This window comes from Lepidochelys olivacea (assembly GCF_965140295.1).
Source record: "Lepidochelys olivacea isolate rLepOli2 genome assembly, chromosome: 12".
NCBI lineage: Eukaryota > Metazoa > Chordata > Testudines > Cheloniidae > Lepidochelys > Lepidochelys olivacea.
In genome coordinates, this window is record NC_140422.1 from 333,494 (window position 1) to 350,065 (window position 16,572).

At 48.4% G+C, this 16,572-nt stretch overlaps 1 protein-coding gene across 1 annotated transcript; it reads left to right on the forward strand.

Moving 5' to 3' along the window:
- The first annotated feature begins 417 nt into the window (after positions 1 to 417).
- Positions 418 to 14,646, forward strand: LOC311529097 (C-signal-like). The gene is made up of 6 exons (XM_084644802.1): positions 418 to 621; positions 3,572 to 3,623; positions 5,636 to 5,823; positions 7,397 to 7,558; positions 13,031 to 13,153; positions 14,419 to 14,646. Exons 1-6 carry the CDS (start codon positions 475 to 477, stop codon positions 14,530 to 14,532), a joined length of 786 nt encoding a protein of 261 aa, XP_084500928.1. The 5' UTR covers positions 418 to 474; the 3' UTR covers positions 14,533 to 14,646.
- Positions 14,647 to 16,572: the final 1,926 nt, after the last annotated feature.

A 16,572-nucleotide genomic window follows, 5' to 3' on the forward strand; every position in this document is an offset into this window, starting at 1 on the left:
CCCTTCCTACCCTTTCTAGATCTGTGCAAGTCCGCTGAGCTATGTAGCACACTGGAGCTGCAGTTTCAGGGAACCTGTGTCTATGTACCCAACTGCTAAAGCAAGAGAGAACCCCACAAAGAAGTTAGTGATGAAAGAAAAGGCTTTGGGGTAGCCTAAGACCTTAAGAATGATAAGAAAAATAACAGGGCTTTTCAGACCCAATGACTTGCAGCTGTTCAGACAGCAAACTCGTGTTTCACCCTCATATCCACTGACTCAGCTCTTGTTTATTCTGGATATTCATCAATGGAGTCATTTGCTCAAACATAGCATAAGCTTTTCAAACAAACATATGCCTCCAATGAAACTAACAAAAAAAGGTAGGTGGGGACTCGACTGAGTGAAATCAGCTCAGGGGAAATGACACAGCCCGTATTTAACTGAACTTGCAAAGAGACGGAGACAGAGACTAGAGGCAGCTGCAAAGAGACCATGGCAGGGTTTCATGTCCGTAGTGTCCTGGTGACTGGATCCAATCGAGGAATTGGTCTGGAGCTGATCAAGCATTTTATAGGGAAACCGAACCCACCCGAAGTGATCTTTGCCACCTGCCGGGACCCAGAGGGAGCGCAAGCGCAGGTGAGAAGCAGCTTTTTTGCTTAGCTGAACTTTATTTTAGAAAATGTTCCCCCAAAAGGCATGGAATAAAAGCGGGTTTAGATGGCAGATCCCATGAGAACTGAATGAGTCTGTAACAGGTTTCCCAGCTGAATGTTCCCCTCCACCCCTGAAACCTCCTGCCCTGCTAAAACAGGGAACCTTGCAAGTTGCAGTAGGAGGCCTGATTTGGACTGAACCCAATTTTACCCAACCCTAACACTACTGGGCCTGATTCTCCACTGCCCTGCACCTTATGCAGAGTGGGTGTGAGGTGCTGCCATTCTGTTAGCTCCCCCCAACACACACACAGACATTCTGTCCGCTTCTGCCCTCCCTCTGCACACGGATCACCCCCAGTCATTGCTGCTCCGACATTGCTCCTCCACTCCCCTTGACACTAATGAAACTCTGCTGCTGCACGTTAACTATACGCAGCTCTCGTGCTCGTTGTATCACTCACTTGTCCCCATTATCATGTAAAGTATTGGCTCCTCGCAGAGCCACAGCTAGAGCATCACAGATATGTTACCCTGTAATGATGGCAGGGAGCCTGGCACATTGCCCAATCAGGTACCCGATTTGTTTCAGATCCATAGGCCTGGATGCCAGGGGTCCAAAGCAGACCTGGCTGATGTTCAGGCTTGGCGTGGGGAAGGATGCTGCTATTCCATAAATGCTCAGACTGAATCCAACACTTTGTCTGAAAGTGCATGATTTCTGCCCGACCACCTCACCGCCTCTGAGACCCCAGCCCTCCTTCCCCAGCAGTGCTGGGACCACCCATTAACCCTTGATGTCGCTGTGGAGGAAGTGAGGTTTGCCTGTTGTCCCATAATCCTTCCTATAGTGGGAGCTCTCCCTGTGATGCTTCTTCCTCTCTGCCCTCCTTGCCCGAGCCCAAATGTCTATAGTGCTGCAACCTGAGCTAGGGGCCCTCCCACCTCTCAGGGTCCTACAATCTGGGCTCCTGTAAAGCATGAACATCCACACTACAATTAAGCAGCCCCTTAGCCTGAGCCCTGAGAGCCTGAGTCTGCTGGAATGGGCCAGGCAAAGGTGTCTAATTGCAGTGTAGACATACCCTGCGAGGGTAATAAACTAAGTTCCCTCTAAGATAGCCCCAGCCCAGGAGCTGCCCCAGCGGGGATAGGCACCTCTCCCCTGGCCCTGGAGCTGCTGGGGCAAGAGAGATCTGGGGGGAGTCCTCTCTCCCCAATGTAGGCCCGGGACACCCTGAACCCCAAACCTCTCATCCCCAGCCCCACCCCAGAGCCCGCACCCCCAGCCAAGCCCTCACCCTCCCGCACCCCAACCCTCTGTCCTAGCCCTGAGGCCCCTCCCACATCCCAAACCTCTCATCCCCGGCCCCAACCCAGATCCCGCACATGCAGCCGGAGCCCGCACCCCCACACACACACTCCAACCCTCTGCCCCAGCCCTGAGCCCCCTCCTGCTCTCCGAACCCCTCGGCCCCCACCCCTGCCACACATCACCTCCATATCGATGCACACAACAAAATTCATTCTGCACATGGACATAAAAAATTAGAGGGAACATTGATACTAAATGGCTACTGCTCTCCAGCAACTGTCTTCAGGGAGGATCCCAATGGCCCCCTGCCTCTCCGTATCTGCCCATGGCTTGTCATGGAGAGGCAGGCCAGAAACCGATATCTAGAGCTGGGTGAATAATGGATATTTTGGTTTGCTGACAATTCCAAAAAAGCAGACAAACAAAAATATTGTTTTGGCTCAAACCAAAAACAATTTTTACAAAAATGTTAGAAATTCGAAAAAAAAATCTATTTTGGGTGTAATGAAATGTTTGCTTCGATCTGAAACAAAATATTCTGATTCTGAGCAATTGTAAATGGTTTGGAAGGTTTGTTTTTTTTTAAAAAAAATTATAGGAAATTTCCAAACAAAAGTTGTTTCGAACAGAAATATTGAAACATTTTGATTTTTTCAGGTTTCTCTAGAAACCAACACAAATTCACAAGCTCTTTTGGTGTTATCAAATCTGCAACTTTGGTCAAAGGAGTTTTGGCCAAAATTATTCACCCAGCTCTGCTGATATCCCCAACCCGACCCCCAATCCCCATATGACAGCAATGGGGCAAAAACAGTTTCTACCTTGCTACTTTATCACTGGTGCTAAAAGATGCACCTTGACTACTTCACAACAGCCCACAGGAGATCTGGGAGGTTCCTTAGCTGTTTCTCAGGGCAATTACTAAAACATGAGCTGATCCCCAGTGCCTGCTCCTGGGGGCTCTGGAGAGGAGGCCCCTGCCCAGCAACGGGAACAAGAGAAAAATCTGTCAACAGGAGTGAGTGATGGGTATGGGGTAGCAGGTGAGTGATGGCTGGGGCAGAGTTGGGAGAATGGGGGAAAGAGGAGAACTGATGGAGAGAGGTTGAGGGGATGGGGAAGGAAGAAGAACCAGGAGGCAGGTTAAAAGAGAGGATGGTTGGGGGAAGAGGAGTGACAGACAGAAAAAGGGAGTGAACAACATGCAAGGTGTGTGGAAAGGGAAAGCCAGCTGAAGGACAGACTGGTTGGGGAACAGCATGGGGTAAAGGCCCTAGGCAGGGGAGAAGCTGGGACTTCATATGCACCCACTCTGATTTTTTGGTTGCATGATGACCCAGGTTGTTCCCATGGTCTTCACCCAGAGCAGTGCCCTGGTGTTCCCAGGCCAGCCACAGGGTCAGCTTCTGCTCTCTGTTAAACTCACATACCCCCATTCAAATGAATGGGATTGCATGTGGGTGACAGCAGAATCTGTGCCGTAGGGCTGTGGGTATTCTCGGTGCCAGGGCTCTGTCTGACGGGGCGATGCAGCATTTGTGCCTGTGTTTTCACTTAGGTTCCATAATGCTTTTTTTTTTTTTTTTAATTCTTCTTCTTCTTCTTTTTTTCCTTCCAGGAATTAAAAAAATTGGCTTCCAAGCACCCAAACGTTATGATTCTGCAGCTAGGTACGTCCTCAGCACATCTCTCCTGCCAACCAGCACGCTGCAGACACTGCATGGCCGGCTGTCCTTTAGCTGCTTTCTGATTCGCAGTCTCTGCTCTGACCCTTTCCACGTCCATTCTTTTCCAGCTTCCTTGCACCTGACTAGATCATAATCACTAGTGCAGCTAAATGGGCCTCAACTTGTTAGTACACTGCCCGTGTCAGTGGATTGTAGTTCTTCATCGCTGAACAATGCAGAAAGCGCAGTCACAGAGGCTGCCTGCCTTGTCTGGTAATCTGTGCCAAACACTGAACCTGGTTCTGCTCCCTTTAAATCAAAGAGGTGTTCTGTTCTGCCGCTGAATGCAGCATGGGAGCAGGACTGGATCATGCTCACTTTTGTGAGAACTGCAGTGAGAGAAGATGACAAACTAAATCTCAGCCAAGCCTAGCGTCGCCGGGAACAGTCTTGATTGACAATAATAGGTAGAATATGCCTGAATGTTCCTTATACAACATGCCCTAAGGTGGGGTGAGGCTGTCATAGCAACAGAACTCATCTACTAATACATGACCATACAATATACCAAGGTGTTGAATGAGGTTACATGTTATGGAATCGTTCAGAAGAGATTAGGTGATTACAGTTTCCAGATCCATTCCAGTCTTAGTACAGTTTTTCCCCCTCCCTTCTAACTTTCTCAAAAATAAATCTCCCTTAGCCTGAAAATTCACAAAATTATTCCCCAGACAGAAGTGGTTTGTTGTGTTTTGTTTTGTTTTTAGTCTGTTGTTCACCCTCGCATGCATGCAGATTCTTCTTTAGATTATGACCCTGGTTTTAACAAATTCAGTTGAGAAAATGTCTTTGGTTTAAATTGGTCTGAATTTCAAAGAGGCCAGTTAGAGTCATTGAGAGCCTGATTATGAAAGGAGCTAAGCACATGCATCTATCAGTGCCTTCAGCCGGACTTCTCAGCATCTCTGAAAACCAGGCCCAATGGTGTCTCAAGACAGGCACGCAAAATTAGTGGACACTTCTGGCCAAGATCACACAGGAAGTCTACGGCAGAGTTGGGATCCTGATCACCTGGTTCCTAACCCCGTGTTTTAAGCACATGACATAAAGTCTAAGCTCCTAAATCCATATTTAGGCACCTGAATAGACATGAACTACTGGCTTTCAGTGGTCGATCAGGCTACTAATATTCAGGTGCCAAAATATGGCTGTAGAAGCCTAACTTTAGGCACTCAAGTTTGACCATTTGTATCATAAAACTGAAACACAAAAACACTTGGAAGTTCTCAGCTAAGGTTGTCCATGATTGACATTCATTAACTTAGAGTAAATTTGTAAATTAGCACCAAGCTAGTTTTGATAAAACAGCTTTAAGTTGGCCAAAAGAGTCATTAGACACCGTTTTCACCTCTCTACTGCACAAATCACCATCGCGTCTTCAAGTTACGTAGTACAACGTTAATGAGGGTAGGTGCAGCCATGAAAGCAGTCATTCCAAAATTTCCCTTTCCTTTCCAGAAGATCCTTCCTTAGTTTGCATCCAAACCCACACATCTAAGTGTAAGGGGCATTATATGAGTCTAACTTTGCACTTAAGATCTACTCAATAAACTCTTATTGCACTGAAGTCTCCAGTTCAGTAACCTAGAGATGTTGCCAGGAAGGCACAGGTCTGGGCTGGCTTGTTCTCAATTAAAAGTGCCTGGAAATACTTTATGAACTTTTTGCCTGAAACAGGAAATCCCTGACTGGATTTATGCTCCCTGCCGTGACCTCAGGAATGGAGCGCACATTCTAACAGTGATGTGGTTAAAACTGGGTTGCGGGTTGTGAACGATCCATCAGAGTTAGGAGTGAGCCAGGCCTCTGCTCAACATATTAACTGAATTCTCTGTCAGCTGTCTCTAGAGATGGGCTTTTAACCAGGCTACCAGAACTGTGGCTGTATTTATTTCATATAGTATCAGGAATGGAACCAAACCGTGCTCATAACCAGTCCTGTATTCTCTCTCCAGAAGCTACAGACTCAGCGAGCATCAAGAGTGCTGCAAAGAAAGCTGAGGCCCGTCTGGGAGGAACTGGCCTAAATTTGCTGATAAATAATGCTGGCGTTATGCTACCAAGCACACTTGAGTCAGCCACTCCTGAAGATATGTTAAGTGTCTATAACACAAACATTGTTGGGCCGCTGTTAGTGACCCAGGTAAGAGTCCACCTTCGGGTGAGAATACTTAGGATTTTTGGTTTAAAGCAAGATAATTAGCTGAAGAGATCTAGTATTTCACCCCACCCTGCTTTAAAAGAAAGTGGCCCATTTGTTAGCATTAGAATAGATTTTTCTGTGTTCTGATAAAGCCCAGAGGTTCCAATCAGGGTCAGAGCTCTGTTGTGTTCCATGGTGTACAAACGCAGAGGTCGGGGGGCGGTTGTCACAGCGAGCTGTTCAGAGGAGCAGACAGATACAGACCTTGCAGAAGGGTCCAAAGCAGTTGAGCCTTCCTAAGGCTTCCCCTGAATGCTTAGGTAATACAGACCTGCACATAGACCAGTTGTGTTAAACACCCTCTCTGTTATGCTTTGCCATGTTCCTGCTGCAAATGTTAAACTCTCCTTCCTTTTCCGAAGGTTCTTTTGGGTCACTGTATTCACCACTGCTTCCCGAAGGGAAGACTTGCAGATACAGCTGCATGAATTATGGATTTCTTGGTTTGTTGGCAATTTTTAAAAGTTAAAAAAAGTCATTCTGGATCAGAACAAAATGATAATTTTTGGCAAATCACAGAGTAAAAACTAATACTAATGATGATGATGATTATTATTACTTCTTCATCATTTGGTCAAACAAAACAGTTCAATTTTGAACATTTTAAAATATTTTTGGATTTCTTCAAGAGCAAATGAAAGGAAGTTTGAACCAAAATGTCATTTTGAAATGAAAAATTAAAATGTTTCAATTTTTTCAGAAACTTTCCCCAAAAGAACAAGTCTGTGAAGTCGACGTGAATTTGTGAAATATTGCGGTGTCACTGAATCCGCATTTTTCACTGAAAACAAGTTTTGGTCAAAAACTTTTGCTCAGCTCTGCTTGCAGGTGCCAAACCAGACCCGCTCTGAGAGCTGGGGAATCTCAGGATTCCACCCTGGGGAGGTAACAGCACGAGGTGTAACACCTGATGGGGGGCTCTCAGAAACCAGAGAAGCGGTCAAAGGTGCAGCTGCCCTGGTAACACTGACACACTCCGTTCGCTATAATGGGGTGACACAGGCCTAACAGAGAAGAGAATTTAGTGCACCCACTTTTTATGCCATTGGTGATCCAGACATTGCAAGCCTCATCTAGATGCTTATTATTATTTATCAATTAGTAGTATTATTGCTTATACAGCACTGTAATTGGACCCAGCATTTTACAGCTGGCAACATGCAGAGCAGAATAGAATCCAGCTCTCACTCTAAAGAGTTTATAGTCTGAAGACACAAACAGGTTCAGGACAGACAGTGGCATTCTAGGGACACTCTAGGTGGTAGAAGGAACAGAGCAGGTGGTGGTTGAGGAGTAGCTTGAAGGCGGAGATACTCAGGGATAGCTAATTAGGAAGCTGTTCTAGCAGAAGGGGTGCCATGAAGACAGGTGGGAAATGGGGAGAGGGAGGAAGAAGCAAAGGGGGGAACCGGTTGTGGGGAGCCCAGGAAGTGGGACTCAGGTGCAGGCAGATTTAGGTCTGAGAAACTGGTAAGTTTGTTATCAAGGACAAAGTGACCCAGTGTCTCCCCAGGCATTCCTGCCCTTGCTGAAGAAGGCTGCCCAGGGCAGCAACCAGAAAGGGATGAGCTGCAGCAAGGCGGCCATTGTCAACATCTCCACTGTTCTGGGATCCATTGAGAAAACTCCTGAAACGTTCTCCTTCGTGCCAGTAGTCTCCTACCGCTGCAGTAAGGTATGGCTCCCCCAGGCTAACCAGTCATGGGGTAGTCACTGAATCTCATATTTCTCAGCCTGAAGATAATGAATGAAGGTGATGACCATTCTGAAATAGTTACATCCACGATGCCCAAAATGGAGCATATTTAACCCCCAATAGGAAAGGTAGGTCTTTGTCCATCTCTTCTGACTGGTCCATATAACAGAATTAATTAAGTCTGTTAATTTTAATGATCCGGAAGATGGTGTGGATTGCACCCTCAGCAAGTTTGCAGATGACACTAAACTGGGAGGAATGGTAGTGTGACAAAGCTCTGTCCTTGCCTCCGTGGGTCCCGTGTTTCTTGGCGGATTTTTGCTAGCCTCAGAGGCTCACTGTGACCCTCTCTCTCTGGAGACAAGGGTCACAGTCTACTGAGCCACTTTCATCATAAGCCAGCGAGGGAGGTGAGGAGAAGTTATCCTTCCTTGCACAGTCTCTGTTGTCTCCTAGTCTCAGTGATTAATCAGGGGGCAAAGGTTGGCGGGTGGGGGGAGCCTGGGCCCACCCTCTACTCCGGGCTCCAGCCCAGGGACCCTATGGTAGCTGACCTTTTAGAAACATGACATGTACAATTCCTTGGGCTACTTCCCCCACAGCAGCCCTCACTTCCTCAAGCTCCACATCACCCTTACCTCAGGACCTTCTTCCTTGTGCCTGATATGATGGGTACTGCTCAGCCTCTCCAACAGCGCAACTTCCTCCCACAGCTCCTGACATGCACACCCGCCTGACTACCTGGGAGGCTTTTAACTAGTTTCAGCCAGCCCCTGATTGGCTTCAGCTGTCCCAATCAACCTAGCATTCTCCCTGCCTTCTGGAAAGTTCTTAATTGGCCCCAGGTGTCTCAATTGACCTGGAGCAGCTGCCATTTCACTTATCCTGGCACCAGGGATTTGTTTAGCCTGCAGCTAATATATCTATCTCCCACTACTTTTCTATAGCCATCTGGCCTTGCCCCATCACAGTATTTATGCTAGAGGTTAGGGATAGGATACAGAGGGACCTAGACAAATTAGAGGATTGGGCCAACAGAAGTCTGATGAGGTTCAACAAGGACAAGTGCAGAGTCCTGCACTTAGGACGGAAGAATCCCATGAACTACTACAGACTAGGGATGGAGCAGCTAGGCAACAGTTCTGCAGAAAAGCACCTAGGGGTTACAGTGGGCGAGAAGCTGGATATGAGTCAACAGTGTGCCCTTGTTGCCAAGAAGGCTAAAGGCATTTCGGGCTGTTTAAGTTGGAGCATTGCCAGCCAATCGAGGGACGTGATCATTCCCCTCTATTCGGCATTGGTGAGGCCTCATCTGGAGTACTGTGTCCAGTTTTGGGTCCCGCACTACAAGAAGGATGTGGAAAAATTGGAAAGAATCCGGTGGAGGGCAACAAAAATTATTAGGGGCCTGGAGCACATAACTTGTGAGGAGAGGCTGAGGGAACTGGGATTATTTAGTTTGCAGAGGAGAAGAATGAGGGGGGATTTGGTAGCTGCTTTCAATGACCTGAAAGGGGGTTCCAAAGAGACTGTTCTCAGTGGTAGCAGATGACAGAACAAGGAGTAATGGTCTCAAGTTGCAGTGGGGAAGGTTTAGGTTGGATATTAGGAAAAACTTTTTCACCAGGAGGGTGGTGGAGCACGGGAATGGGTTACCTAGGGAGGTGGTGGAATCTCCTTCCTTAGTGGTTTTTAAGGCCCGGCTTGATAAAGCCCTGGCTGGGATGATTTAGTTGGGGATTGGTCCTGCTTTGAGCAGGGGGTTGGACTAGATGACCTCCTGAGGTCCCTTCCAACCCTGATATTCTATGATTCTATTAATAACCTTCCCTGTAGCACCCAGTGAGGAAAGAGGCAGAGGGGGGAAAAGAACTCCTGGACCTTCTCCTGCTCCAGTCCTGGGACAGGGGCATGAAGGGGTTGCAGACGGAGCAGTGGTGAGATGGGGAACAGAACTGATGTCAAGCTTGCGGGGGGCAGAATTAATTGCTTTATTGAGATGGGGGGATGATAACCCTCCCACACACTTTTGTCAGACTGCTATAAGCACTGACTGTGAGTGCATAGTTATTGATTTCACTCTGGGACAGGATGTAAAATATTGCCCCCTTTTCCTTGGTGGCATAACAGGAACCGTCCTCGGCCAGATATAATCCACCATACTGGCCAGACTCCTTCTGAAGCGAGATGTATGTGGCGCTACAAAGGTGTTGGAAGCTTCATACTCTCTCCCTGGGAAGTTTGCTGCCCTCACAAATTCCACCACACTTGGCTCCAACGCTGCTAAGTCTTTTGATCTTACAATCGCCTATTGCCTCCACCCCACAGCTTGTAAATGCCCATGTGCGTTGAGCTCCCAAGGGGCATGGGCTCACCACGCGTCCCGTGGCCATCTTCTTGGAATTTCTTCCTGCATGTGCATGCTGCTGCTCTCTCCAACAGCCCAACTTTTGTTTTAAGACCAATATTTTTCAGACACCCTATTGCTCACCTGAAGGGTCCCAAGGTGCTGAGCAAACCCTGCAATGGAAAACCTGTCTTATGAAAGGAGACTCAAGGGGCTTGGCTTGTTTAGCCTAACTAAAAAAAGGTTGAGGGGAGATATGATTGCTCTCTATAACTATATCAGAGGGATAAATACCAGAGAGGGAGAGGAATTATTTAAGCTCAGTACCAATGTGGACACAAGAACAAATGGATATAAACTGGTCATTGGGAAGTTTAGACTTGAAATTAGACGAAGGTTTCTAACCATCAGAGGAGTGAAGTTTTGGAATAGCCTTCCAAGGGAAGCAGTGGGGGCAAAAGACCTATCTGGCTTTAAGATTAAACTCGATAAGTTTATGGAGGAGATGGTATGATGGGATAACATGATTTTGGTAATTAATTGATCTTTAACTATTCATGGTAAATAGGCCCAATGGCCTGTGATGGGATGTTAGATGGGGTGGGATCTGAGTTACTACAGAAAATTCTTTCCTGGGTATCTGGCTGGTGAATCTTGCCCATATGCTCAGGGTTTAGCTGATCACCTTATTTGGTGTCGGGGAGGAATTTTCCTCCAGGGCAGATTAGAAGAGGCCCTGGAGGTTTTTTGCCTTCCTCTGTAGCATGCGGCACGGGTCACTTGCTGGAGGATTCTCTGCTCCTTGAAGTCTTTAAACCATGATTTGAGGACTTCAATAGCTCAGACATACGTGAGTGGTTTTTCACAGGAGTGGGTGGGTGAGAGTCTGTGGCCTGCGTTGTGCAGAAGGTCAGACTAAATGATCATAATGGTCCCTTCTGACCTTAGTATCTATTACTCCTGGGGGAATTCTGCGCCAAAAACATAAAATGTCTATGCCAAAAATTTTAAAATTCTGCACAAAATATTTTACAATTCTGCAAAATTCTGCATTTTATTTCTTAAAATAACACAATATAATCACTCCAGTTTCAATTATTTTTGTAATTTATTTCAAAATACCTGTCAACAAGTATGTCAACAATATAGACAACAGCAAAAAAGACTCCCCCAGCAGTAGAGAGTTACAGAAACCCCTATGACAATCCAGTTCCAGTTGGGGGCTGTTGGAGGGGCCTGTGTGGGGCCCCCAGAGCCCAGACACTTGCACTCACATCTCCCCAGAGCCCAGCTGTGGGGAACCACCCCAGCCCAGATACCCCCATCCTGCTAGAGCCCAACCAGGGGGCATTCCCTATCCCAGACACCAGCACCCCCAGAGCCATTATTCTCCCAGCTTCTTTACTGTTCTGCCAGGGTGTGGTGTGGTGCAGTCCTGACCTTCCTTGATCTTTTCCAGAGCCGGCTGGGTCTCCCAGGCCCTCTCCCGTCCTCAGGAGACTGAGTAGCAAGCAGAGCATGCAGCCTCCAGCCCAGCCAGGTTCAGCGCTCCAGCTCCTCTCACTGCTCTGCAACCTCAATTTTGCGAGGGAAACAGGGAATTCTGCAAAATTCTGCATCATGCAGTGGTGAACGCAAAAGCTCAGGCGCCTGACTTAGGCACCCGGACAGCCCAATGCAGGTGCCTGCAGATGGCTGGTGCGTACAGCACTGTGAGATCCTTCAAGGGTAATCTTCACTGACCAAAAGGATCTTTATTTCCACTGCTCTGCTGAAGACGGCTAGAATTCCACTCCCTCCAAGTGCCCATGGAAATGCCCCTCTTACCACTGTGGCCTCTCTCTCCCAGCTCTGACCCACCTCCCATCGAAGTGTAAATGGGGAACTTTCCTGGCTTATGCACTATGCCATTGGAATTCGCTAGTCAAAGGATCTGAGTCCTCGCTCTCACTCTCTTCAGAGGCCTGCCTGATCTCGGGGACTCCCTTTCTACTCTCATCTGTGGCAGAGTCCTCGTAACCCTGACAAGGCTGGGCCCAGGATTCTTGGGGCTCGACTCCCAATCTGGTTGTCGTACTTAGGATGGGGCTCGAGTGTCTCCACTCCGGGGTACCCTTTCTGCTCCAGACGCTTCCCTGACCCACTGATTATCGCATATAGTTCAAAGCAAACACGATTTATTAAACAGCAAGTCCTTAAAAATAAGCAGAAACTGGGAAAGGTGAAAAGAAAAGCCTTCACCGCACTCTGTGGTTTGGGGAAATCCCAAGCAGCTGTGCCTGGAATGTAAGGGAAGTGCACAGTCTGCTCCTCACATGTCCCAGGTCCCTGGACAGGCCCTGGCTGTGCTGCAGGGATGCCGCAGGTCAGACAGGCACTCTGGCGGTTGCCACATGCCCTCAGGTTCTAGGTGGCAGGGCCCTTCCCCCCAGCATCACCCCCCATGGTGGTTACGATCCCCCTCCCAGTGCGACCCACAAGGCCTCTTGACTGGTGGGGTCTCCCTGTGCTGGGCCCTATGCCCAGGGACCCCGTCTGCCCAGCTGCTCCCTGCACCTGGCTCCAGACGGCTCCAGGCCCAGCTCCACTCTGCCTCCAGCGCATCTCTGATTCCAGCTCTCCTTAGCTTGGCCCCGCTCAGGCCCAGCAGCTCCAGCACACATAGAGGATAGGACCCCCTGCCTCATGACTCCCTCAGTGGCCTGGCTGACCTGTCAATCAGGCTGAGCTGGAGCCTTGGCCTCAGTCAGTCAGTCTCAGGGTCCTGATCTCTCATCGGCCCTTCCCCCTTCTTTTGGTATTGGGAGATGGCCAACCACAAAACCTCACTGAGTATCAGTGAGGGGCCAACAGTTCCTTCACAGAAGGCTCCTTCCTCTCTTCTTCCCTCTGCTGCCTTTCCCTTGCCCCAGGATCTTCTTCCCCCTGCCACTGCAGCACTCCCCCCCCCCCCAGCTGAATCCCTCAGTTCCTGGCTAGTCAGGCAGTGAATGTTCATCAGTCCCAGATGCAGCGTCCCACACGTGCGAATGAGCCGGGCTTGGTGGGTTGTGCCTGGGGGGTGCTGTGGCTCTGCTTTGGCTCACCATGTGCTTCGCCTCCAGGCGGCGCTGAACATGCTCACAAAGTGCCAGTCGATGGGATACAAGCAAGATGGGATCCTGTGCACTGCGCTGCACCCGGGCTGGGTGAAAACCGAGCTGGGAAACTTTCAACCTAACGTGCAGGTAGCGATGGCTCTCAGCAGAGAGATGGTCTGGGGAAAGGTGGGGTTGCACCAGCATTTCCTTTTACTCAGAGATTCTTCTGCTGCCTCTACTGTGATATGTGTGTTGGCAGGGAAAACGAACTTGCGCCAGATATTTAATACAGCCATAATTAAATCATTTGCTCAGGAGAAAAATGGAACATTCACAGAGGATCCACCAGCCTTCAGGCCACATCATTCATGAAATAAAATGAAGGACTTTCAGCAAAAACAGGCTTCTGATGCTACAGAGCGGGCTGTGGAGAAAGCCTTCTGCAGCACACACTACTGAGCCTCATCAACCCCAGTGATAGTTAGGAAATACAGGACCAGCGCATCTCCACCAGAGCTAAGCAACAACAGCATGAGGGCCAGTGTATCCCAGCTGCTGCTGTTTCTATGGCTGTAGTATATACAGGCCTGCTCTGCGCGGGGTTAGAGAACAGGAAGCTAAAAAGGCCAATTGGCAGCGCATGCTGGTGCGCTCACCTTTGCTAGCACTGGGGAAGCTGAACTGGTCCTAGTGCAATGGTGCATGTCCCAAAATGGGTTTGTGTAGATGCAGCCTCTGAGCCATCCTCAGTCTTGAAATCAGTGTTTTCCAATGATATACTCATTCCATTTCTATGTAAGTCCAGAGCTCCCCCTGTCTGTATAGCCACTAGGATTTGGGAAATGTTAACCATGGTGTCGCAGGGTGGCTGGCTCTTTAAGGGGAGTTGGGTGCCGCCTCACCCGTGGCAGATCAGTTACTCCCCAGCTGAGACTGATCAGCTAGGGACCAGGTGATTAGAAAAGCCAGCAAGAGGCTCAGTTGGGGTAGAAAGCTGCCAGGAGCACGGAGACTGGTGGGAAGCCCCCCCGTCAAGGTGAATCACTGCTGGGAGCAGGGTGTGGTAAGTGGCCTGTTGAATGGAAACCTTTAGGGGCTAGACAGGCCCCCACAGAAGACTCCAGGTTAGGGGGAAGGGACACTTGATTGAGTGCACTAGTTTTATATGCAAAAGAAGATTCTTTAGGCCAGGAGTTCTCAGACCCCCTTCAGGCAAGTGGGATCCAACCCGGTTTCAGAGGGTCACAACTGCCTTCCTTGCTAGATGGCCAGATACCCTGGATTTCTTTCTGTTGGAACATGGGGTCACTATATGGAAGAGGTTGAGAACCCCCAGCCAGCCCTGGATACTCAGTGCTTGGAGAGGAAAGTGCAGTTGTATTCTGTCTCACACTCTGGCATGAATGTTGCAGGCAGACCTGACGGTGGACGAGAGCGTGAGCGGGCTCATGAAGGTGATTTGTGACCTCTCTGAGAAACACCATGGCATCCTGATGAGCTGGGAAGGAAACACCCTGCCCTGGTGAGAACCCAGCGTGGAGGTGTGAAAGAATCAAGGAGCAGCCTCTGCTGAGCACTCTGGCACCTCTCTGTGCAACTGTCATAAATATGGATGAATAAAAATCACCCCCTGAATCAGAGCCTGTGTTGAGTCTCTTCTCAGTGGTGCCATGGGGGCAGGAGACAGCAATGGGACACAAACCAAGGAAGAGAACTACTTTAAATGGGCAAATCCTTCACTTAGTGCCAGCAGTGCAGAGGGCCCCGCCTGCAGCACACCTGCCGCAGTTCCATTGGCTGGGGGAGAGCCTGCCCCAGCCGCCCTCCCCACCATACACACTATGCCAGCTTTCTCACTTCCATTCAACACTGGCCACCCCACCAAAATCCACCACCCCTACGAACACTGCAGTTTGCTCGCCACACTTCCGTGTTGGCTGGGTCCCCCACTGGGCTGCTGCACAGTCTGCTGCCCTCCTGGGGCCAACTCCTGCAGCTCTGGACCCTGCCACTCTCCCCACTGCTCCAAGGGCTGACACTCATTGGATTGGTTCTGGCCAAGGCCTCCCCCAGCTCAGTGACATCACTATACATTTCCAAGCACTATACCAGGGACAAGATGCAGCACACCCCAGCCAGGCAGTCCTGAGCCAAGCTCAGAGGAGGAAGCAGCTGTACATTGGCAGCTGGAACAGAGGGCAGAAAGAAAGGGCTGCCCATTTGGGGTCACGATAAGAAAATGCTGCTGCACTGAGGCCCAGAGCCCAATCTCTTTACTAGTACGATGAACTGAGGGTCTCCATCTGCTGAGAGCTGGGCGATAGGTTCATTTTGTCCATCCGAGCTCCTGTCCCTGTGGCATGTGGAAAAGCCCAGTGGCTTTTTTTTTCCACTGGAAATACTTCACCTGATGCATCCCAAGACCGCATTAGCTTTTTTCATGGCCATATCACATTGGTGGTCCATAGTCATCCTGTGGTCAACCAATACTCCAAGGTCCTTCTCCTCCTCTGTTACTTCTAATTGATGCGTCCCCAGGTTATAACTAAAATTCTTGTTATTAATCCCTAAATGAATGATCTTACACTTCTCACTATTAAATTTCATCCTATTACTATTACTCCAGTTTACAAGGTCATCCAGTATGATATCCCAGTCCTTCTCTAAATTGGCAATACCTCCCAGCTTTGTATCATCCGCAAACTTTATTAGCACACTCCCACTTTTTGTGCCGAGGTCAGTAATAAAAAGGTTAAATAAGACTGGTCCCAAAACCGATCCCTGAGGAACTCCACTGGTAACCTCCCTCCAGCCTGACAGTTCACCTTTCAGTAGGACCCACTGTAGTCTCCCTGTTAACCAGTTCCTTCTCCACCTTTCAATTTTCATATTGATCCCCATCTTTTCCAATTTAACTAATAATTCCCCATGTGGCACGGTATCAAACGCCTTCTGAAATCTAGGTAAATTAGATCCACTGCGTTTCCTTTTGTCTAAAAAATCTGTTACTTTCTCAAAGAAGGAGATCAGGTTGGTTTGGCACAATCTACCTGTTGTAAAACCATGTTGTATTTTGTCCCATTTACCATTGACCTCAATGTCCTTAACTACTTTCTCCTTCAAAATTTTTTCCAAGACCTTGCATACTACAGATGTCAAACTAACAGGCCTGTAGTTACCCGGATCACATTTTTTTCCTTTCTTAAAAACAGGAACTATGTTCGCAATTCTCCAATCACATGATACAACCTCTGAATTTACAGATTCATTAAAAATTCTTGCTAATGGGCTTGCAATTTCATGTGCCGATTCCTTTAATATTCTTGGATGAAGATTATCTGGGCCCCCCAATTTAGTCCCATTAAGCTGTTCGAGTTTTGCTTCTACCTCAGATATGGTAATATCTACTTCCATATACTCATTCCCATTTGTCATGCTACCATTATCCCTAAGATCCTCATTAGCCTCATTAAAGACTGAGGCAAAGTATTTGTTTAGATATTGGACCATGCCTAGATTATCCTTAACCTCCACTCCAACCTCAGTGCTTAGCGGTCCCACGTCTT

Bases quoted from the DNA above. Each gene is read 5' to 3' on its own strand.
- LOC311529097 (XM_084644802.1), top strand. From the start codon at position 475: ATGGCAGGGTTTCATGTCCGTAGTGTCCTGGTGACTGGATCCAATCGA. The intron at 5,824-7,396 runs GTAAGAGTCCAC...GTGTCTCCCCAG, and splicing joins GGCCGCTGTTAGTGACCCAG to GCATTCCTGCCCTTGCTGAA. The intron at 7,559-13,030 runs GTATGGCTCCCC...CTTCGCCTCCAG, and splicing joins TCTCCTACCGCTGCAGTAAG to GCGGCGCTGAACATGCTCAC.